Source organism: Tamandua tetradactyla, chromosome 9 (genome assembly GCF_023851605.1).
Source record: "Tamandua tetradactyla isolate mTamTet1 chromosome 9, mTamTet1.pri, whole genome shotgun sequence".
Classification (NCBI taxonomy): Eukaryota; Metazoa; Chordata; class Mammalia; order Pilosa; family Myrmecophagidae; genus Tamandua; species Tamandua tetradactyla.
In genome coordinates this window covers 103,418,883-103,443,778 of record NC_135335.1, presented here as the reverse complement: position 1 = coordinate 103,443,778, position 24,896 = coordinate 103,418,883, and the positions used below count along the sequence as shown (strand labels likewise).

General features: G+C 40.6%; 1 protein-coding gene across 5 annotated transcripts in view; it reads right to left on the bottom strand.

Moving 5' to 3' along the window:
- The window catches only part of MAP3K1 (mitogen-activated protein kinase kinase kinase 1), an 81,025-nt gene extending 58,405 nt beyond the window's left edge, over window positions 1–22,620 (bottom strand). The window contains exon 1 of one of the 5 annotated variants that reach the window (XM_077117187.1): window positions 22,500–22,620. Coding sequence is in view for 1 of the 5 variants with exons in the window: in XM_077117184.1 (XP_076973299.1) it covers window positions 21,247–21,722 (476 nt within the window). In the remaining 4 variants the exon portion in view is untranslated. Of the gene's footprint in view, window positions 1–8,031; window positions 11,886–20,627; window positions 20,698–20,937; window positions 21,126–21,246; window positions 21,730–22,499 lie in introns of those variants that run through there. The other 4 variants (XM_077117184.1, XM_077117186.1, XM_077117185.1 and 1 more) reach the window with 4 other exon arrangements.
- Between the last annotated feature and the right edge of the window lie 2,276 nt (window positions 22,621–24,896).

Below are 24,896 nucleotides of genomic sequence, written 5' to 3'. Positions count from 1 at the left end.
CTCATTTGTGAAACGAGAATAAAAATAGCACATATGTCCTGAGGACAGTGTTAGGCTTAAATGAGACAATCTATGTAATGTACCCAGTGTACCAAGCGCAGAGAAAGTGTTCACTCAATGCTAACTATTGCTGTTATTTCAAGATTAGGCATGTACAGCGGGAGAATGCCACAGTGGTCTCACATGAGCCAGACATGGTCCATTCCAGATCCGGCACTGCACTTAAATATGCAACCTTCCAACAATGGCTGAAGTTTTCTGATGCTTTCCTTCTGTTACTAGAGTCAGGAGATAGCTCTTTTGAATTCTAAAATGCTGTGACCATAAATCCTAGTAGTTTATATTTACCCTCCTGAGCCGTTCCATATCCATCAGCTCTTTTGATTTCCCCAAATTCTACAAGTAGGAGAAGTATCACTATTTTTATTTCAGAGGAGGTCAGACTCAAAGAGTTTAAACTAACTTTATTTAGTGTCCTGCAGAGGCAGAAGACAGTAAAGGGGATAGGTCTCATAGGCCTAACCCAATGCTAACACCACAAGAATAGTCAGAAAGCAGGGTCAGAGGTCTTTCCAAATAAAGACACCTGGCAATTCCCTAGCTAATAGCTAAAAGGGGAAACAGGAAATCAATGTGTCCATAAGGCATGTCTCAGTCTCTCGAACTTGAATTGCAATTTGATTAGGCCTTTTGTTTTAACTGGAACAGCAAAAGAAACGGGAATTTTATGTCAGAATAATTTCAATCTTTAAAGTATTGTCTAACATTGTCTCACTTTCACATAAAGTAGCGCTCCTTGATTCTTGAGAGCGCAAAGTTTTGTTTCTAATTTTTTTCATTAGTTCTAAGAAGCAACCATAGATATCTTGAAATAAACTAATAAGTTCAAAAGCATTTTTCAAAATGTTTGATATTCTAAAGAAATTTAAATGATTCTGAATATCATCTAATAAGTATAGAAGTTAACATGCCAGCAATTTTTAAAAACAGTAGTCTTACTGCCTACCCAGTAGCTGGTCTGATTAGACTTGAATAACAAAACGAACAACTAAGAAAACATTTAAAAACATTGAGGCCTAGGTCTTTTGTGGTCAGTCTTCCTCTCTCAGCCTTAACCACCCTGAACTGGAACCTGATGAGATTTTTAGTTTACTGGTTCCAGAGACTGATTTCAGTCATGCTCGCCACCACCTCCTGCTCTCCATATCCCATTCCTGATCCGGCCTACCTGAAGAAGTCCCACTGGCTTCCTCTATGCTCTAGCAAGTGAAAAAATACCCTTCCAAGAAAGTCTTATCCCGGAGGGATGATTCTTAGAGGTCTCTGAACAGTCCATGCCAGAATCCACCTTGGCTTCAAATGTAGCACAGCACCGATGTCTTTTGTGCCTACAATTCAAGATGAGACCTGGTGATATTTTCAATTCCCAGAGTTATAAAAGAGACTGCACAATAATTACTAGGCTGAGGGGAGAATCTGAAAGCCACAGCGGCTGCGAGCACGGACTGCACCATTTCCCATCCCCCCCAGCAGCTCCTGGAGGAAAGCTGGTGATGGCTGTCCACCTCTACAGGGACCGGAGCCCAAATCCACACACACGGTCCTGAAAAACAACAGAACTTTAACAACTACATAAGGTAAAAGGATTGTGGAAGATAGAGCTGGAATTCCAAAATGATGAAATTTCTAGGACACTTTAATGATTTCTAGAAAGAACAAGACAGAATATTGTATCTGAAAAGATTTGACACATATAACTGTCTAAACTGATGGGAAAGAATCTCTCAACACTTTACATATATTCCAGAAGCAGAAGCTTTTGACAAAACATAAGGGCTGAAGCAATAAACCATTACAGCTGTTATCAATGCTTTCATTGCAGGCAATCTCCTTCACTACATTTTTTTTTTCCAAAAATCAATCTTAGACTAGGTATTAGAAAATCAGTAATTGATAACATCAATTTTTCTGTCTTTGGATGAAATTTTGTAACAGATTTTAAAACTCCCTGGCTTTGGCCAACATAAAAGTCTGTTCATATGCTCTAAATACACACAAAATAATGTAGTTGCGGCAGACGTAACCCAGTGGTACTGGAGCAGTTAAGTTACCTAAGAGTAAAAGTAAAATACAGGTAAATCCAAAGTGCAAAGCTGATAGGTAGCATTTAATAACTAATGTAAACCCTATCAATATTTAATAATTTATAAAATGAGATTTATTTATAATAAAGCACCAAAGATACACAGGAAAAAAATTCAGTGCACTGGAAGACTGCCATAGCACGAAATTCACTGTAAGTACCAGAATAACTTGGTAGCATGGAGCACGTTAGCAAAATGTGTGTGTGTGTTCTGTTTAGGGGGGTTATATGTATGTGCTGAAGACAGAGAGGAAGAGAGAAATAAAAGAAGAAATAAGAGACCAAAACTTGAAAAAAATCTCAGTTTGCCTCAGGGTGTGATCAACCATATTCTCTACTTGGATAAGAAATTTCTCTTTATTTGTTTTTAGTAATTAAAGTCTATGACATTAAGTATTTTGAGGCGTGTCCAACAAGAATAAAGTATTATATTACACCATGTAATTTTGAACACATTTCTTTAGCAACTTGCTGGATTCAGAGAAAAGCTGAGTGTAGACACAAATGGCTTTATATCTAACTAACAAAATTTGGCCCAGAAAGTAAGAGGGAGAAGATAAAGCAAGAAGTTCTTGACACAAACTTTTTCTCTTTGATGCCAAAACTGCATTTATGGACCTGAGTTCAAAGAAGGGATGGCTTTGTTCGCATGTGTCTTTGGCACTATTTAGATTCTCTTAGCAAATTTTGCAGTGGAGGGAATATTCTACTATTCAGTTATAAAACTGCAGGAAGATTCAAGTTTGCAATGATCAGATGACAATCTAGCTGTGTTAATTGGTGACAAAACCTATAATTAGTTATCTAAACAGTCCCAATCAGCTAGAATATGGTGCTAAGGAGACAAAAATGATGAATTCAAAAGGATTTTGTTCTCTCTTATCATGGTCTTGTTTTGAAATTGTGAGCAGGCAGGCAGCACATAGTAAGTGCCCCAGAATCTCTGAATAACTGAACACAACAATGACAACCAGGGAACTGCATGGGTTGTGACTGAAGCAGGAAGGGTCAAACATCCTTCACTAGCAAGAATCTAAGACAAACAGAAATTCCTGGTGGATGTCCATAGACTTAGCAATGAGTTGTGAGCAGCTTCAGTTCTCACAACAGTGGAAAAGAAAGGTCTGCGTGATTATGTTTCAGGTTGGTGCAATAGTAATGATTAAATCATTTAAATATTCTATCCTAGATCTATTGGAAAGTCTTAATTTTCTAGAATTTGAGGTCAAAATTACTAGGTTCAAAAGAAAAAGGATTCATACTGAAATTCACACTTCCCAGGAATTGCCAACTCTGTTCAAATTATGAGTCAAAATATAATTAAATTTGAATTCTCACAACTAGGAAGGAATGCAACCAAAAGTATCACTGAATAATGCATTTTCAAAGTTTCACACCCCCCCCCAAAGTTTGCGTACATAAAAATATTTATGGAAAAGTGTTTCTAAACATAGGAAGCATAGGAAGAAGTAGACTAGTTTAGAGGTTATCCTGATTAATGCCCCTTCCTAATGCAAGTAAAATTGAGGAGAAAATACAGCTTTTAACACCAAAATTACATCAAATTAGATTTTAAATTATTTTCAAAACTATTCTCTAAGTAGATAATATTTGCAAAACACAAACATGCTTCCTTGCCCTAATTTATTTTCTCCACTTTGCAAAATAATATTCTCCCCATATAGTTATATGTTCTTCAAAAAGTAAATGTTTCCCCATCATTTAATGTCATTTAACAAGTAATCTCCCTCTCTTTTCTGAACCTTGAGGGTGTTTCATCTGTAGTACTTGGTATAGTTGGCACCTTAGTTTAAAATTTCTAAGGCTTTTAATTTTTATGCCAGTTTTGAGACAAAATTTCTTTTTTTTCACTCCTGCTCATCTTTATTTTTTTAAACAGTCACAAGACTTTTTTTTGTGCGTGTGAAAAATAACATATATACAAGAAAGCAATAAATTTCAAGGGACATCACAACAATTAATTGTAGAACAGATTTCAGAGTTTGGTATGGGTTACAATTCCACAATTTTAGGTTCTTACTTCTAGCTGCTTGAAGATACTGGAGACTAAAAGAAATATCAATATAATGGTTCAGTAACCACACTCATTTGTTAAACTCTACCTTCTCTGTACAACTCCACCATTGCCCTTGATCCTTCTCCCACTCTCAGGGGTATCTGGGCTATGGCCATTCTAATTTTTTCATGTTGGGGAGGGGCTACCAATAAAGTGGGTTGGGGGATGGAACTAGTTGATGTTCCATGGAACATCATGACGGAAGGGCTGGCTCCTCTGCATTTCAGTATTAATGTGGTCCAGGGATCCATCTGAAGGTTGCTGGTTTCTGGAAAGTTACTCTAGTGCAGGGAACCTTTGTAGAATCTTATATAATGCCCTAGGCATTCTTTAGGATTGGTCAAAGGTTTTTGTAAGCTCAAAAAACTAACTGTTCTTTCAATAATTATAGCTAAATTTAGCACAAGAAATAATTTTCAAATAAAAGTTTAGGAAAGCTAGAGCTTCAGGGAATTAGGAGATTAGGTAGGCTAGACTTTTCTTTTCACAGATAAGAAAACAAGACCCAGGAGATGTGCCTTAGGTCAAAGACTGACTGAATTCCGATCTAACTACTATGGATGGGATGCTTTATTCCATACCACACAATTTTTAAATTTATAGTTTACCATTATTCTAGTAATTAATTTTAAAATAGGGCAAAAATAAATTGCTATCAAGATGAAGCATAATCTAAACAAACAGCCTTTGCTAAACTAACAGTAACCATCAAGGTAACTTTGAGTAAGTCTCTTAACCTCCTGCTCATCTGTACAGTCAAAAGTTAAAAAGAATACTCATAAGCTAGTTGCAATAGTACTATCAATTCTTTATATTTGCTGGCTGCTTTTCTGGGTCAAGAATCATATTTTACTAACTTATCTAATTACCAAAACTAACTCAATTTTAGAGGCAAGAAATCTGAGGTTCAGAGAAGTTAAGTGACTTCCCTGGACACCAATGGTAGTGAGTGCTAACATATCTCACTTGTAGGGCTGAGGTTCTTTTTTTTTTTAAGAAAACTTTTTATTTTTGAAATAATTTAAAACTTACAGGACAGTTGCAACAAAATACAAACCCCATGCAGAAGAACTCAAACATACCCCTAGCCCACTCGATAGCCAGATCTCTACCAATTCTAATTCTGCCAATTCTAATTTGCCATGTCATTTCATCCACCTGTTTCTGAACATTTGAAAGCCGACTACATATACCTTAAACACATCACTTTCATGTACATTTCCAATGAATAAGGATATTCACTTACATAAACACCTTAAGTACAGTTTTCAAGTTAAAGGAACTTAATATTGACATATAGCTTACAGTCTATATTCCAATTTTTACCTATAGTAGAAATTACCCCAATAATGTCCTTTGAGCCTTATCTCCTTTGTTCTTTTTTTATTAGAGCAGTTGTTGCTTTACAGAAACATCACAAAGTACATCCTTAGATCTTCATTCTTAGATCCCATCCATTATCACGTATTGCACTTAACTGTCATTATCTTTTTAGTTTCTCTTTTTTAATTGTAGAAATATATATAACATAATCTTCCCATCTCAACTCCTCTCAAGCACATCTTTCAGTGGAATTAATCACACTAATGATATGGCAGTACCATCACCATCACTCATTACTATAATTTTCTCTTCACCCCAAACAGAAACCCACACTCATTTAACATTAACAATGCCCCCACCCTCCACCCTGGTAACCTGTTTTCTACTGTCTCTATGAGTTTGCATATTCTCTTACAGTTTCTGTATGATTACCATGGAGCTTATATTTAACATCCTAAATCTGCAGCAATCTCATTTGCTTTGATACCAACTTGGCTTAAATAGCACACAAAACCTAAGTTCCTATACTTTTCTATACCCGACCTTTATGTAATTTTTGTCAAAAATGACATATTTATACATTATGAGTTCAAAACTATTGACTTATCATTAAATTTTATACAACTGCCTTTTAGATCCTGTAGAAAATTAAAGTGGAGTTACAAATAAAACATACAGTGGTACTGGTATTTATATTTATCCATGACATTATCTCTACCGGAGATTTCTACATCTTCAGTGGATTCAGTCACTGTCTAGTGTCCTTCTATTTCTACCTGCAGATCTTCCTTCAGTATTTCTCAGAGGGTTGGTCTACAGGCGATGCAGTATCTCAGCTTTTGTTTATGTGGGAATGTCTTAATTCCTCTCTATTTTAAAAGACAGTATTACCAGATACAAAATCCCTGGTTGGGAATGTTTTCCTTTCAGCACTCCCATTCTTCTTGCTTTCACGGTTTCTGATGAGAAGTTGGCACTTCATCTTATCGAGGCTCCCTTGTATGTGACATGCTGCTTCTCTCTTGTGGCTTTCAGAATTCTCTCCTTATCTCTGGCATTCAGCAGTCCGATTAGAACACGGTATGGCATGTATTTATTTGGTTTTGTCCTGTTTGGAGTTTGTTGAGCATTTTAGGTGTGTATATTCATGTCTGCCATTAAATTTGGGAGATTTTCAGCCATTATTTCTCTGAATATTTTCTCTGCTGTTTTCTCACTCTTCTCCTTCTGGGACTCCCACAACATGTACATCACTACACCCGATGGTGCCCAAGGCTCCCAAGTCTTTGTCCACTTTCCTTCAATCTTTCCTCTTACTGCTCCTCAGAATGGGTGGATGACTTCAATTGTTATGTCTTCAAGTTCACCGATTCTTTTTTCTACCAGCTCCAATATGCTATTAATCCCCTCTAGGGAATTTTAAATTTCTGTTACTGTGATCTTCAGCTGTTTGCTTCCTTTTCATAATTTCCAACTCTCTACTGATAGTATCTTTGTGCCCATCTATCATTTCCTTGATTTCTTTAGTTCTTTGTCTAAATTTTCCTTTAGCTCTTTGGGCATAATTAGGACCATTTTTAAAAAGTCTTTATCTGGAATGCCCCATGTCTAATATTCCTTCAATATTCCTTCAAGTTCACTGATTCTTTTTTCTGCCAGCTCCAATATGCTATTGGTCTTAATTATGCCAATATGAACGGGTTTCTCATGCTTTAATATTCTCCTTTGCCTGGGCCGTTGCTTCCTGTTTCTTTATATGATTTGTAATCTTTTGCTGAAACCCATGCATTTTGATATTTTAGTGTGTTACAGCTGGAATCTAGACTCTGAGGAGTCTGTTTCTTAAGCTTGTATCCATCTACTGTTAAGACAGAGCTTTTCCTTGAATGCCAGAAGCTAATAGAAAAAAAGAAAAAGAAGGAAATAAAGAAACACCTTTCTTAGTCTTTGCAGATGGACCAGCGTGAATGCTCTCCTTTAGAACTTCTCCATACCTTGAGGTTGGAGAATGGCTCCACACAAAAGCGTAGGGACCTCTCCGACCCTTTCATACCTGTCTTGTCTTGAACATGTGTGGTCTGAGGAATTCCCTCATTTAGAGGTTATGACTGTCCCCTCTTCCCTAGGAAACAGTTTTCTCATGGTCCAAGGCAGTACAACCTAACTTTTGTGGGAATTTTGCATGATCTCCCACAGGATGCTATAGGAGGGCTCTGTGAGCTGCCTTCTCCATGGAGGGCACGTTCTAGGGTGGCGAATCATCTAGAACACCACCAAACAGACTGGGCCAGATATACATGCTCCCAAGCACAAGCACGTGGGCTACTCTGCTCCCACTGGAACTGGGACCAGGGACCCCCTCCCCCCACACTGGGAGCATGGTGGGTTCTGCTCCAAGCAGGTAAGGGGATGGGAGAGGGACAAGCCAGGGCACCGCAAGGCTCTACTGCTTTTAAATAACCTATATCCTGACTGATTCAATACTCACTCTGTCAATGCAGTCCTTTAATTGTCTTCTGGATCTTTGAGAAAGATGTTTCTGCCAGTTCTTGCTGATTGTTCAAAACTTCTGTTTGGGGATAGAGCCCTGAAGCCTGCCTCTCACTCCATCATCTTGATCAGGATGGGGCTCAGTCCAGCTTCTTAATCACTATACCTATAGTATTTCTGAACTGTAAATGTGCAATTCCAAAGCAAATTCAAGGGCTCGGAGTGGAGAGAACTTTGCATGAGAAAATCTGTTAATCTGTAAACCCCTGGGACTATGGGAAGCTGTCAGGGCATGATTACTCACCAGGGATAATCTCAAATAAGCTCCCAGGATTTGCGACTTCCGACTCTGTCTTGTACCACTAGCTCTGATGTAACTCTGTCCTTGGGCCTCCTGACCCTCTTGCTAGCACACCATGGTTGCCTGTCAAACTAGAGGCTTTTTATTTTGTTCTAAGCACTGAGATCTAAGGATCGTTCAGTGGGAGCAATAATGAGGCAGAGAGCTCCTGCCTGGTTCTCTCCCCAGCCACAGCCAAGAATTCTGCCCCAAATTTGGTTACTGATTGCCATCTGTATCCTACTCTCCACCAAAACCAAGCTCCCCCAATTATATCTGGAATTCCCCATACCATTATACAATAAAAAACATCTGGGCTTGTGAGTATTTTACATTCTGCCAAATCATGAAGTCTACTTAAAGGCCCCTTTCACCAGTTTAACTCCTCCACTTTCAAGACCAGGAGTAGCCCTCCCACCTCCCAGAATCCCTCCCACTCCCATGACTGAGGTCAGCACTGCCCTTGCCATTCGGTAAGTGACTTCGGAATAGAGACGACTTCTTTGTTAGGTCCCCAGCACCTTGGTGCCTGGCTTACAGCAGCTGCTAATAAAGTGCTTCCTGAAGGTATGGCCATTCCCTGGGTCACCAGTGATGACAGCACCAATGACAGGCATTTGCCCTGGCACGCTGCCTTTTCATTTTTCTAGAAAGAGGACCCAGAGTCCAGACAAAAAGGATTCTGAAGTGAACCTATACCTGATGTGCTTGTTTACCTATGACCCATCAGCTCCCTGGGACCTCGCACCTGCATTTTATAAGGCTCACCCTGACGTCATGCAGAGAAAAGACTGGAGGAAGACAGGTCCAAAAGCAAAAGACTGGTTAGGAATGAACGAGACTGTGCAAAAGCTGGGATGGGTCAACAGTGACCTGAACCTAGGTAGCAGCCAAGGAGGTGGAGAGAAGTGGGTGGGTCCTAAGGCTACCACAGAACAGGCAGCACCAGGACGGCTCTCTGCTGAGAGAATGAGAAAGCCAAAAGAGTAAGAGCACATCAATTAGGGGGTCTGTGGCAGCTTTTATCCAAATGTGCAGATAAAATGACAAGGAGATCTGAGAGGGAGGACAGTGAGGTTGGGAGTAATAAGGGTTAGGTTTGGACACGTGGCTAATGCAGTGTTTGGCAGAGCTACCCCTTCTATTCTGGAGACAGTTGGATGCTTCTGTCACTGAAGCCAAGACACTTTAAGCATCAAAACATCAACAAGAACGAGTCAGCAAAGATGTAGCTGATAACTTCCTGATGTACTCTTTTTTTTTTTGCTAGTCATTGAATGGATTTCTTTGAACCTTTGCACAGAGCTTAAAATCTGTTATTTAGGAATTGAGACCCTAGGAACAAGAAAAAGATCTGAAATAAAGAAATGTACTTGGAAATTTACAAACAAATAGAAAACTTAGTATGTAATAAAGGGGATACTTCCCATTATAAAGGTGCTGGGACACCTAACCAGCCATTTGGAGAAAATAAAGTTAGACCCTTATGCTGCTCCTTAAACTTCAGATGGATCAATTGTTAAATGTCCTTAAAAACCCATAAAATTACTATTAGAATACATTGGAGAGTTTTTATAATTTTGCAATAAGGAATAACAACAATTATCACTTTTGTAGTACTTACTATATACCAAGCAAATACTATTTAAGAGCGATACAAACGTTCTTTCAGCACTCCCGGTTCTTATTATTCCCATTTTATGATGAGGACAGTGAGGTGCAAAGAAGTGACTTCCCGTTACACTGACAGTGGTGAAACCCTGACGAGAACCCAGGCATCTGTACTCTTAGCCACTACACAGCACTGTCTCTCTGTAAGAACTTGCATGTAACCCAACACCGAAGCCATAAAAGAAAGAATTAAAATTTGAACAAAAAATGTAAAGCTTCGTAAATGGAAAAATACCATAAACAAACTCATAAATCAAAAGACAAAGCGGAGGAAAACAATTGCAAAAATGTCAGACAGTTAATTTTCCTAACATGCAGAGAATGCTTGCAAATCAATAAGAAAAAGATGAACCATTCTCTCTGATGGTGAAAGGAAATATACAAAATATTGTCAATACATATGATAAAGATGTACAATGATGCTAAAAAGCTAAGAAATGTAAATTAAAATGAGAAACAATCTTTCAATTGCCTTCGACTCAGTAATTCCACTTCTGATTATTTTTTTATAGAACTAAATGCACAACTGGATGAAAATGAAAATACAAGGGTAGTCACTGAAACTGAGTATCACAACAGCAATAAAAAACAGACAATATAAATGCCTAAAAGTAGGAAACACGTTAATTAATGAGACATCCATATGATGAAATAATATGCAGTCATTAAAAAAATGGGTGCAAAGTGCTAATATTAACTCTTTGCCAACATGTTCTTAGTTTGAATTTAAACCAACTCAATTCAAATTTTAGCAATTTAAACTGGACATAGGTAGCAGAGATTATCTTTCTTTCTCATTTAAAAATCCTTTAGTTTTAAATTGATAGCATTATACCCAGAGCATAACAGAGTGTGGGACACATTCAAAGAGGTCACCATTTGCAAACCCTATTACAATCTTTCCCTGCAGTAGTCAAGACAGGTATGAAACTGCAACAATCACCAACATTAATCAGATTTAAAGATAATGAAACGCAAAATCATCCTTCTGGAAGGGAAGGAAGTTAAGTGACAAACATTTGAAAAATTCAGTAATGTTTGTTATTCACTGTGAATAAAATTAAGAAAAAAAAATAGGTCCTCTTCACCATCATTAAGATAACTATTAAAATACTGTTAGGATCATAGCTCGCTACTATAGCAAAGGTGATATCTGGAATAACTTTTTACTTGGTATCTTGAGAAAGCACACAGTTTTGATCACTAATCAAATGGTACTTAAGATACTATTTAATATTTAGAGTTCAAGTAACTCTGATATCTGTACTTACAGATTTTTTTCCTTCCTTGCTTTAATTTTAAATTGGTTTATGAAACATAGTGTACAAACAGGCTTTAGAATGATTGCTTAGATTTTTTTTTTAAATATGCCTATGGATAAGCTAACAAGGATACCCATTTTAGGTGGTTAAGATTTCCATATATTAATGGTAAAAATATTTGTATCTCTATATTTTCCTGAAATAAGGAAAATATTTAGTAATATTGCTACAGCAGGGCACATATTTGTAAGAACTTTCTACTTGATATTTTGAGACCATTCACAGTTTTGACAGCTGATCAAATGGTATCTAAGTTAGTTTTCAATACTTAGAATTTAAGAACTTTGCTATCTGAATATGTAGATTTTTTCCTTGTTGCCTTACTTTTAAATTGGTTTATGAAACTTACTATGCAAACACAGGCTTTACAATGATTATATGGATACATTATTTAAATAAGTCTATGGTTAAGCTAACTAAGATACCCATTTTTGGTGATTCTAAGTGTATTGTTTGTTTTCTTAAATAAAAAAGAATTAAAAAAAAGAAAAACCATTGTTGAGATGAAAGCAAATTATATAGCAGAAGACATAGCATGATCCTTTTTGTTAAATTATAAAAATATAAATAATTTAAAAAATGAATTGTTCTGCGCTTTCAAAAAGACAGTTTTTTAATAATGAGCAACAGTTGCTGTGATAAATTAAAATGATCATATAAAATCATTAGTTTACTACTGAAGTTTAATTCTTATAAATTCTGAATCCTTGAAATATCATAAGGACCTTGTTAGTAACAGAATCAGCCATGAGGTGCTAGTGTATTGGAAAAATTGAAACATATTTTCAAAATTCAAAATAAATTTAGATTAAAACTGTAAGACTATTTCGGTAACATTTAAATGAATCTGTTACATTGATTTTAAAATCTAAGGTTCAATGAAAATAATCTGGTTTATTACCCAAGAAGCACCAGCAGAAATTCAAAAAACAAATATATATATATAGCCAATCGATTAAAAATATTTTGAAGGAAAAACCTCCCCCTCCCCCTCCCAAAAAGAAAGAAAAAAGAAAAAGGCAAAACTGGGAAATGCCCACTACAAAACACAAGTAAATATCATCTTAGAGCATTTAGATATTAAGAATGTTTCACAAGTAGCCATCTCATTAGAGCCTCGTGAAGAAGGGATTTATTATTTATAAACCAAAAACCTTGAAGTAATTAAATGACTTAGTTGATGTTACAAAGCTGGAGATTACTGCCTGACTTCCAAGTATGAGATTTTAAGGGAGCATATGTGAGGAAGTGAGGGGATTAATTACTAAGTATTTTAAAGAAATTGCAGGATGTTAAATTGACTTGACAACAAATAAAGCAAAATGAGTTTTCCACACAGAGAATCACGTTATTCTAAGGTTCACCTCATTTATTCAGTATCATAAAGGCTACATGACCACAACTCCCAAGAAATTAGAGGTCTATCACTTTAAAGATCAGAATATTTTCCACAACTCTTTAAATGGAAATGTTCCTAAAATATATTACAAGCTTTCTAACTTTAATTCACTGAGTTGCAGAAACACTGCAACCTTTCATCAATAAGCCACAGTTACTGTTGCAAATAAAAACGATATATAGAATCTTGATCAAACCCATTTTACAAACCAGAAAATTAATGCCCAAGATACAATGTTGAAGAGTGCAGTGAGTCAATAAATGTATAATCTTAGGGGCGAGATGGGTATGTGGAACTAACTGTCCCAACACCAGGTGGCCCTCAATTGCAATGTTTTAATGTTCTCTCTCTCTCTTGCTTTTATAAGTCTGTCTTCCTCTCCTCTTGCTGCCAGCCTTCAAGGAATCACACCACTACGCCTTCTAGTTGGTTGCTCTTAATTGCTGCATGTTAAGGACACCAAATAGATGGGACTGCAAGAATAACATTTTAAGTTGTGTCAACAAATCCTGAGTGAATGTCCTTGGAACTCTTCTAAGTTTAAAATCAAAGAACTTCAAAGCACAGATTTTGTTACAGGCCCTGTGGCTGCTCAGGGACTTTTCTCCTTACTTCTCAGAGCAAAACCATGTTCTAGATGAGAGGCTGCCTGGTTTAGTTATCACCAGTAAACTTTAAAACGTTTTCTGTTATGTGGGTTCTCAGTTCCTGAAATCTCATGTAGTACTTGCCGAGCAAATCTTTTCTTTAATGCAAATGTGAACTTCTATTTGTCCCAAGTTGAATTATTACCAGTAACAAATTAACGAATTTGGGATGTAGAGTTTTGAACAAGAATTTAAAAACAGGTATCTTAAGTTTAGATAAAATCCTGAGACCTTGAAAAAAGGAATAACTATATTAATGCATGACCTTTATGTATATACTTATACATATATACACACTGTAAAGTAGCTCTAGAGGAGATACATATAGATAGCCAATTCTTCTCATCTATCACAGATAATCATGTAGAATAGCTATCTCCTACAGACCACATTAAGCTCTCCTACTTCACTCGAGGTACTCAGCATGTCTAATATCATGTCTCCCAGCGAGTCTATCACAAGCCTACAATTTGGAAACATCAGTAGTCCAGACTTTTGCAGCTTAACTCCTTCTCAGCTAGGTCCTAGCCTATGTTTGGCCAAACAGGAAGCACAGATGATCCACTAGTCTGAACATGCCACATCATTGTTTCCCTCATTCGCGTATTCATCAAATATTTACTAAGTGTCTTTTCTCTGCCAAGCATTTTGCTTGGTGCTTGGTCTTTACACCCTGCCCTCACAGATCACATGGAGAAGGCAGCCATTCATTTAATTAAATGAGATAACACAAATGCAAAATCACAACACTGATAGTAGGGACACTACTACAACAGCCAGTAGTCAGAGCCTGATCTAGTCTGGGGGATCAGGGAAGACTTCCCCAAGGAAGCATCAATGAGCTAAGATCTGAACCATGAGGAGTTAACTTGGAGTCTGAGGGACAGTTTTCCAGGCACAGAGAGCATGTATGCAAAGGCTCTATGGCAAGAGGAAGCTGATGAGTTTGAGGAAATGAAATAAGACAATTCTGCAGAGAGTAGTGTGAAGGTGATCTGAGATGAGCCTGCACCAGCAGGCAGGGGCCAGACCAGATTTCTCTGGTCTTTATCCAAATAGAAAACATTTGAAAGTTTATTGATTTAATTTTATTTACTTTTCTGAAGGAAGTTGTTATGTTCAGCTTTATATTTTGAAATTATCACTCTGGCCACATATTGTGAAGAACGGACTGGAAGAGAGAAAGAAGGATATAAGGAGCAAGTTAGGAGGCTACTACATTGATCACAGTGAGAGATGATGGGGCCTTGGATTAGAGATGTGATAAGAGAGATGGAGAGAAGTGGACAGAGTTAAGATCTGGGATATGTCAACTCAGCAGCCCCTGATGATGCACTACACAGAGGAGGTGAGGGAGAGGGTGGGGGTAAGGATGACTCCCAGGTCCTGGCTCTGCTGAGTAGGCAGAGCACTGGTGGTGCTGTTTACTGGGCAGAAAATGTGTTAGGAGAAGGACAAAGTTTAGGGAAGAAAATCATGAATGTGGTTTTAGATATCTGAGTGTGGACATATTTCAGAGATTCAAGTTGGAAATATCACACAGGAAGTTAGGTTTATAGGTCTAGCGTTTAGGAGCAGTTGAATCTAGAGAAATAAACTCTGAAATCATTTGTGATTGGTAATCAACTGACGCGAGGGAATGAATGAGACTCGGGTGGGATGGAGGAGACAGAAGGAGAGAAGGCCAGGATCAACCTGAGGACCTTCTAACATTAATGCTCAAAAAGAAGCTATTGGGCCATCAAAGGAGAATTGTCTGGGGTAAGAAGAAAATGAGAGAGTTTAGCCATTAACCAAATCACCAGATGTTTTCAAATACCAAGAACTCTGTTTTCTCAGTATTTGACAGTTCGAGCATGGCTCCAATTATTTTGTAACATACATTTTGCCATTAAAAATAAATTAATTCTTGTAAGGTTTACCTTATGTAAAATTAGCCAATATTATCAATGACTACTTGCTAAATATGAAGCAATGCACGCAAAGGCAGTTCTTGCCTTCAAAACTTGCTTCACACGGAAAGGTGACATTAGAGCAAATTAGTGTAATCTTTAAGTACAGAAATCTGAAAAGACCATTTTGGGAAAATTAATTCATACTAACATTCACGGGACCCCTAATATTCATGAGTGCTAGACACTAGGGTAGGTGCTGGGAGATGGTACAAACAGTAACACAGAGTTCCTGGTCTGTTACAAGCTGATATGTGTTATTAAAAATACTGTAAGACCAGTTTGAAGCTTATTTGGTAACTTACCAGTCAAATGATTATTTAAAATAAAAGTAAAAAGCAAAGCTTCAACTGACCTTCTCCTCCCTCCACATAATCTCCATTGGCACTGGGTTTACATGTGATAAACTAACACACTGTGTACTATACCGCGGGGCTCCAGGGACTTCCTCCTGTCTCTGAGGACTCCAATGGTCTCACTAAAAATTCCCATGTGACAGAAGCAGCATACTTTCAGAAATACGCTTGGTGGGCATGAAGAACCAAACAGTCCTCCTGACCATTCTCTACCATCTTAATCTAGTGAATCAAACTAATCAGCCTTGTATTCCCTAGGACTCGATCACTAATACAGAACTACCTTCCATACCAAACTAAATCAACTCTGACATGCCACAGAGTAACTGAAACAAGGATATCTTTTTGATCATCATATGCCCTAGAACACATTTTACAGTTCATTAGTTGTTTTCTGAGTAGCCAGTACTAATAATAAAGACTGAATTTTAAAATCAGTGAGGGAGATACTGAATTTCTTGCTCTCCACACCCCCATTTTAATTTTCTCTTGCAAGTGTAAGAAAAAAAATCATGCCTGAACTTGCAGTTCTGTATATATCCCTCTTAAAAGCACAGGCAGCAATATACAAAACTGTGCTACAGCTAGTTTTTTTTCCATTACTGCGACTCAAAACTACATTATATATCTGTTCTACAAAAAAAGGAAAGACACCAAAGGAAAAAAGGCAAAACTCTAGTAGACCAAATGTTCAAGGAAATGGTAAAACAAATCCACCACTCTAAATTGCTAACCTAGATCAATTAATTCCTCACAAAGCTGGGAAGGTAACTTTCATTTCCCTCACCAGAGAAATACACTGTGGAATGTTGTAGGTGAAATTCAGAGCCCTAACTTTAATCTGAGTGCTCCTCAGCATCCCCACCCCTCCTGCAGCACTTAACCTGGCACCATGAAACAATCTACCCACAGAAACATGGACTGTGCACTGGTGTCTTCTCCTTTGTCACCTTGACCACCACCCTTGTAGGGGCTCACAAATCTTAAATGAATGAAAAATAAAAAAGTAACAAAGGGGCAGGGTCTATCAATATCGGAACAAGAAGCCTTCTCTATATGTGTGGTGATTAAGATGAGTGATGTCAATTTCAGTTGCTTTATTTCTTTCCACTAATGAGTTAATATAACAAAACAATAAATCTAATGAACTCAAGACTGTTTCTCCTCTTTGCCTACACGATAGACTGATCTAAATACAGTTTACTTGTATTACATGTATGATCCCAGATTACAGAAAGCTATGCATTACATATACATCAAAAAGCAGATGTATTGTGGCACTGGGTAGAGATCCAGGAAGCTATTTGACTCCTGCAGAACAATGTCATCCTTAAAAATCATCAATTACTTTGACTACTAATTTGAAAAAGAAAATAAAGCGCAGAATGGTGGAAAGAAACGGATTTTGGAGTCAGACCAAGTCCAGGTTTGAATTCTAGCTCTATTGTTCTAGTTGTGTGATCAAGGGGTTTTCGCATCACAGTTGAGTTTCCTCCTTTTGAAAATAGAAATTACAGTGCCTCCCCCTATAGGGCTGTAGGGACAGTTAAGTGAGATAACGTATATAATTTACCTGGCATGCAGAAGACAAGGAAGCTGACTATACAAAAGGTATCCAAGATATCTGTATGCTCACTGAACACAGACATATATGCTAAAATCCTCTCATAGTTTTACAATATGAAAGGCCACATGGTTAAACCTCAAGGCTTTGCACCATTTCTTTTAACTCGGTTCCTGTTTATTTCTTTCATGTTTAAAATTGTTAAAAGAATTTTCTTAAATATAGAGAACTTGGATTTTATTCCTAATACTGCATATTTCTTCTCATTTACACTTCTAAGTGGCTCTGACTTTTTACTTAGGATATAGAAAGAAGTCAGGACTGACAAAAACAGCCATGCCGAGGGAACATAGTTGGTATACCTGATATAAGCAAAACATTCCAAGGTTAGAGATGCAATACACCACAGCTCTTAAACAGCCCCTGGACACTTATTTTTCCATGGCACATTTTTCTATCACTCTCTTCACCAATAAGTTTCGCCCAATGACCGAGGTATAAAACTCAAAAGTTGTGCTTTCCAACTCAGAGCACTTTTGAATGCCCCATATTTTTTTCACAGGTATTCCATTCCCCATTAATTTACCTTGCCACCCCATCATTTCTTTCTTTGGAATGCTCACAGCCAGTGTCAAGGACTGATCAGCAAACTAAGCTTAGGCAAGCTGCAGCTAGTTCTACTCTTGCTGAAAGCAAAAGAACACTCCTGTCTTTCCATATTTTGAAATCTTCAAGTCAGTGACTATTTCTAAAAAATGCAATGTTATGTTTGGAGGAGGTATAGAAGATGTGAAAGAATATCAATAAACAGGGTTACTTCCTGCTTTTTGTATCTAACAAAATGGGAGTTATTATCGTGTATTGGAAATCATATATTAAGGAATGCTGGTTAACCAGTCACCCTTGCCAAAATCAGATATGAAAAGAAAACAAAAGTTGGCAACGATTCCAGCTCTGCTATTTCTCTTACAGAATTATATTAAATAAGGTTAATCTTTGAAGAATGCATTAGTTCTCTTACCTAATTTTAAATGGAACCTGGAGACAATTCGTAACTACAAAACTTAAAAATTCACATAAGACTACCATATGTAACTACTTCTGTTTCATAATATCACCAACTTAATTTGAAAAACCTTATTTTTAGGTAATAACGTAGCTATTCCCAGTAAAAGGTCATTAAGAATCATATTTTTAGCCTAACAGCTTCTAAAAAGAAGTGAAAACTGAGGGCTATATGAGGATATAAAAGTAGACAATGAAATATCTTTAGTTTTAAACAAAAACTAACATTAATAAGTACAGCATATCTTGTTCTTTCATGGGGCCAGTAAATTGATAGCCTGCTTTTTTTAAGTTACAAAAATAGGATGGAGTCATTATATCTACTAAACTCACAATAACCTGTTCAATGGAGAATAACACTGTAATTTTTCTTCAAAGACAGTACATGGGAAGAAAAAGCCCCTAATTCGGTAATAAAAGGAAAAATTTCAAACCCTTGGGCGCCACTTACAGGCACAAAACTTTTACTGATTTCAGTTTTTACTATGAAGAAGATTTAAAAATTTCCATTTATAGCTCACAAATGTATTTTCTACAACTTTGAATCTACATCCAAGATCAGAAACTAAAGAAAATTCTGAAATCAAAATTACAAAATTCTCCTTTAAAAAAATACATCAGGCCTTCAGACAGAGGGGCTCTTCTCAAATAAAAATATTTCAAAATCTCAACATTAGATTTTCCTCCTGAAAATACGAATGCAACTACTGTCAAAAAGTATAATGTAAAGTTCAACTGAAATTTCATTACTCTGCTTATAATTAGAGTGCTTATGTCCAAGCAAACCAAGTGAATTTCAATCCCATCACCAAGGAAATTGGAAAAATCAATGCATTTTAAAAGGACAGAGAATCACTATTTTACCATAAATAAAATATTTAGAGATGACATTTGGGATGAACAAATAGCATTATGGTTAATGAAATCATTTTTAAAAAAAAGATTATACTAACTACTCCAGTGTAGCACAGACTGCAAATTTTAATTCACCCCTTAACAAAGACAGGAAAAAGCTTAGGTTGTAAAACATAAAAATTAAGCATGGACTACTCAGTCCCTCAGTTCTGTCTCTACCTTAGTCCTCTTATTTTGAGTCAAGGAACTACACTAAACAACCTCTGTATATTATTTTCACAAAGGTTACTCTAATACTGTATTCACAATTCAATAGTAGAATGTCAAGTAATTACTAAAGAATTACCGTATCCAAAGAGTTAAGTCTCATGAGAAGAAATAAAATTAATTTCTCAAGTTTACAATTTTTATCTGGAATACATTGGTGGTAACAATTTGTCTTCAAAGAATTATCCCAGTTAAGTTTTAGTGCAATCTGCATGGAACAGGAAACTGCAGAGGAATAAAACTCTGATTGAGTTACATGTACAAGTGCACACAAATCTCCCTTCTTCCAATCTAGACATGAAACAGTCCTGGGCATATTTTAAAATTTAGTTCTTTTTTGGGGGTGGGGGCGGGGAAAGCGCTTGCAAATAATAAACGAACGGCGATTTTAAATAATCAAGCTCACAAAAAAGCGCCAAATCACATTAGAAAATCAACCCAAACTAAAGGTTCCTACTGTTAAACTCATCTCACAAGAAATACAAATCTATTACAGACACTCCTGCAGAACTTCACACGACTCATAGTACGGGTCTGGTACTTCTCTACAGGGCAACGGGTGACTTTCACAAAAACATTTGCAGCAACTCGAAATACCCCACCAAGACTCTGTGCTCTGCAGACACTGGTCAGATCTTTTTCAAAAACAGGAATGAAGGCTGTCACACTTAGTGTATTTCCTTTAACATAAAAATTTCCAGTTGCCCCAAAAAAAAAGGGGGGGGGGGGGTCAGGCCATGAACCGCTCGTCTGAACTATGTTACATACATCGTACTTCAAATGCACCACGGGTCTTATCTGAGCCGAAGCTCCCAGTACTGTGACCCCAGGAATTCGGCAGTCGGCGGGCGGCCCGCGCAGCTGCACAGAGCTGGAAGCGCCGCAACCGCGCCGCGGTTCCCGAACCTCGCCCGAGGGGCTGCGGCGTGCAGTCACCACCGCTTGGAAACTGAATGGCTGACACATCCGGTCCCGGCTCTTACACCACTCAGCCAAATGTAAACTTCAAAGGCCAAATGCAAACTGCAAACAGAAGTCACTCACGTCTTCCCGGACAGTTCGCGTTCCCAAGAACACTCGGAGCCCTTGGGGGACGCAATCAGAAAAAAGCCAGGAGAGACTGCAAGTCCTGCGAGTTTTGACAGGCATTACCCACCGGACACCGGGAGTCCCCTGCGGCCGGTGCTCGGAAGCACGCCGCCCCCGGCCCGGCCCGACCCGCGGTACCTGCCTCGGCACTCGAGCCCCCGGCGCCGCTCCCCACCTACCCCGCCCCTTTTCCGCCCGCCCGAAGGCTCCGACCTCACCCCGGGACACCAGTCTGGGGCCACCGCCGCCGGGCAGCTCCCCGCCCCCCTGGGCCCGGGACTCGAAACACCCCGAGTGCAGCGCGGGGGCTCACGCCCCGGGCTCCTCCGAGCGCCCCAGTTCCCGGAGACCCGCAGAGAAAGCCGGGACCCCCACACCTTATCGCCACGGGTGCCTGCAGTGCAGCTCGCACGCCTGTCACATGTCCGCAAACAATAACAAACTCTCCAGCACGTCCCCGCCCCGGGCCCCTGTCCAGTTCCCCAGGCCGGGTCCAGGGCGCCTCGCCCGACGCCGGAGGGGTCAGGGGGTGTATGCCCGGGGGCGGAGAGACCTCAGGTCGCGGCCAGAGGCTTGCACCCTCCCTGCGCCGAGCCCCGGGGACGCCGTGCACCGCGTCCGGGATTCATTCATTGCCCTCCACTCGTCCCGCAAGTCTCCGCCGTGCCCCCCGCCGCGCTGCTCACCCGGTGGGGACCGCTGCAGGAGGCGGCTCGGCGGCGGGTGCCCGCTTCTCCCCCGACTCGGCCCCCGCGGGGTTCGGGGCGCCGCTGTCCGGCGCGGCCGCCGGCTCCGCAGGGTGGGCGCCGCCGCGGTTCGAGGCTCCGTGGGGCGGCGGCACTGCCTCAGGATGGAAGTTGCTCCCGCTCGCCGCGGCGTCTGCGGGCTCCGGCGACGGGGAAGAGGACGGCGGAGAGGCGGCGAGGAAGAGCGGCGGGTCCGGTAGCTGATCCAGCTCCACGCTCCGCACTTTGCGCAGCTGCCGCCGCCGCCAGTCCGCCCGCTCGCGGCCCCCGCTGCCCGCCTCCCGCAGGAGCCCCGCGGCCGCCGCGGGCCCGCTACTCGACTTGAGGGCACCCCCGCCGCCGCCCGCCTCGGGGCTCGCCGCCCCGGCTCCCGGGAATCCCGACGACGAGGCGCGATTCCCCGCCGCCGCCGCCATTTTCTCTCGCGGGCTACATTCGCTGGGCCCCTGCGAGGGAGGGAGGGGGCGGGGAGAGCGCGGGGGGCGGGCGGACGGGCGGGCACTGCGCCGCCAGCGTAGGCCGCCTACGCCAACTGCGTGAGCGCGGCCCGCCGGGCGTTCTGCCGGTGGCCTGGGCCGGCTGCAGCGCGGGGTCCTGCCTGCCGACGAGGCGGAGGGCGGGCCGGCGGCGGCGCTGCAGATTGGAGGGCGTGAGCTGTGCGCGGCCGGGGCGAGGTGGGCTGGGCGCTGACTACAGCGGGGGCGCTGTAGGCTCTAAGCGCTGCGCCCGCCGCGCCGCCAGGTAGTCCCCGGGAGCACCGGCGAGAGGAGGGGTTTCGGCGGCGCTGTCGCGCCGTGTCATCTCCGCCGCAGTATCCCGCTGGCTGGTTCGGAGCTCGTCCGACAGCGGCTGCAGCGCCCGAAATAAATACTTAGTGTGAACCTGGGCTTGTGGTGCGTTGAAGAGGACGCAGGGAAGAGGGCTTGCACTCTGTCATTCGCGCTGTCCTTTGCAGTGGGCGTCGGGGCACTCGAGCGCAGCTCCCCCCGCCCCTCCTCCCGCCCGGTACGGGCCGTGCAGGTGGCGCCAGGGCTGTCGCCTGCTGCACGGCGAAAGAAAACCAGCGTTCAGCGGACGTGCAGCCGCAGACCATGACAGTATTAAGTTGCGTTTTTAAAAAACATTTTTCCTTTTTTGTGTCCCCCACCACTCGTAGACCATAAAGAGCAAAACTTCAAAGTTTTCTGGAATACCTTGTTCACATCCTGAAATCACTGATTTGAGACATCCCCAACCCGGTTGGACGCGGAAGGGCAGGTTCCCTACGGATCTTTGTTTTTTCCCTCGGCTCAGTCGCTGGGAGAGGCAGGCGAGTACAGGACCACGTAGAGCACGTTTGGAGAAGGAACTAGCGCTGTGCCAGGAAGTGCTCGACAACGCGGTCCTCAGCCTGGCCCCGGCCCTCCCCGCCCCCCGGGGGCCCCTCGCTGCGCGGCCCTCTTACTCGCGGGGTCGGGGGACGGAGCGCGTTCCTCCCCCCACCCCCTGGCCTGGCGGTGTCAGCAGCGGCGTTTGAACCACTCCAACCCCCAGGAGAATCCCTGCGATACGGTGCCCTGGGATGGAAAAATCACCGTTTACATGTTCATGTTTTTTCGAAAAGCTCGGTAGAGTTGTTTTGTTTTTCTTCTCTCCCTTCTTTTCCTTAAGACGGTTTCTCTGTATTGGGAAATCTCCCAGAAGACAGAAGGAGTGCCCCTAAGATTTGTTTTGTGAAAAATTAAACAGACCTGACCTGACGTGTGTGTGTGTGTGTGTGTGTGTGTGTGTGTGCGCGCGCGCTTGCTTGTTTGCTTGCTTGCTTGCTTGCTTGCTTGGGGGGAGTGTCATGCAGAAAGAGAACTTTCTTGTTAGTCTAAACATACTTAGACAAAAGCCTGAGCTGTCTAGGTAATAATTCCTTTGAATTCTTGAGAATACATACAATGAAAGCCCTCTTTCCAGGTATAAATGTGATATCGGAGCCGAATTTTTTAAGGGTACTGATTTTATATTAGCTCGGTGTCTTGAATGGTGCTACACCAGCTGCCATAAGAGTTTTAGGTAGTTACGTCCAACGGTACAAATTTTGAAAGTTTGGATAAATCTGTTAAAATTTCAAGTCTACATTTAGGCTATAATTATATGCTGTTTTAATGGTAGCCAAGTGTATCATTCAACCCAAACAGTAGTTATTTCCCAGGTCTTCCGGGATTGCCACACCCACTAACTCCTAAATTGAAAAGGATAAACTTTCCACATTCCTATTTAGATCTAAAAACCTTTAAATTTACACACACACATCCTCAGGTAAGTGAGAAAATTGAGTGGAAATGTGAAGCCTTTCAAAATTGTCCCAATTTTGAAGTTTAGGCACAGTTGCAAAGGTAAAACTGGACTCCAGCAAAACATTTACCTTTGCTCTTTATATGTCCTTGTGACCAAAGCAGAGGGGTACCACATGCAACGCTAGTTACTTTCTCTGACCATCTCAATCTACCGCACACCAAACACTCCCCATCTCACCCCTAACAAGAAACCTGACTGATGGTCTGTCCCAAGTTTTTGGTGTTTTGAATCATTTTACTCTTAATCTTTTATGTAAATATTCTGGTTGCCGTTAGGCATCCACACTGACAAGCTGACTTTTTTTTCTTTTTAAAGAGAGAAAAACAATCAAAGGACCTGCATGACTGAAAAGCCATACGTTAAATACAACATCTTCTTTGAGAATTTAACTGCGTAGAATTGTTAACATGGTTTCTGAGTTTTAAGTATGGGTAAGACTGTAGCTTCTGTGTTTGTTGGATCTCTATATTACTGCACAGAGATATAGGTCAGTTATCAAGCTATTCTGTACACTCTGAGTTGCTTTAATTTGATTTCTTTAATGACATTAAGGAGACTTCAAAGATTGCTTCTGGAGCTGAATATTCCAGTTACTATTTCCATCCTCACTCAAGGATACAAACCTTGCAGTGGTTTCGTTTATGTCACAACAATTTTTGTAACCTTTACGCAGTGCTTTACAGATCACTGCTTCTAGTGCTTCTGGGAATCACCTAAGACGCACTTCAGTTCCTACATCACATTCATTTGCAGGATCTAGTTTAATGTTTGTGCGTTTCCTCGTTGTGCACAAATATCTCTGATGTTGAAATGAACAGACTTAATATGCAGTGGCAGAAATAGTGCAGACTGTACATTGTTCATCATATATTTATTAAGCACGTACTACAAATATACAAAGAGTTTTCTCTTGTGGTTATTAGGCTGACTCTAATAAAGTCAGATCTACCAATATGTACATATGTATTCATGCCTCTGTTTGAGAGATCTATGTCTTAGGAAGGCATAAGAGTAAGAATGTAAACTTGAGAGTAGGGCAAAAGCTGGTGTTCTGCCATGCTTTATAAATACTTACTGGGGGCAGGCCACAGTGGCTTAGCAGGCAGATTCTCTCCTGCCATGCCGGAGACCTGGGTTCGATTCCCGGTGCTAGCCCATACCAAAAAAAAAAAAAAATACTTACTAGGAAATGCTTGCAGAGTAGGGCTGGGACTTAGTTTCTCTATGCTCTTTCTAGACACCATACTTCCCAGGTGTTTCTA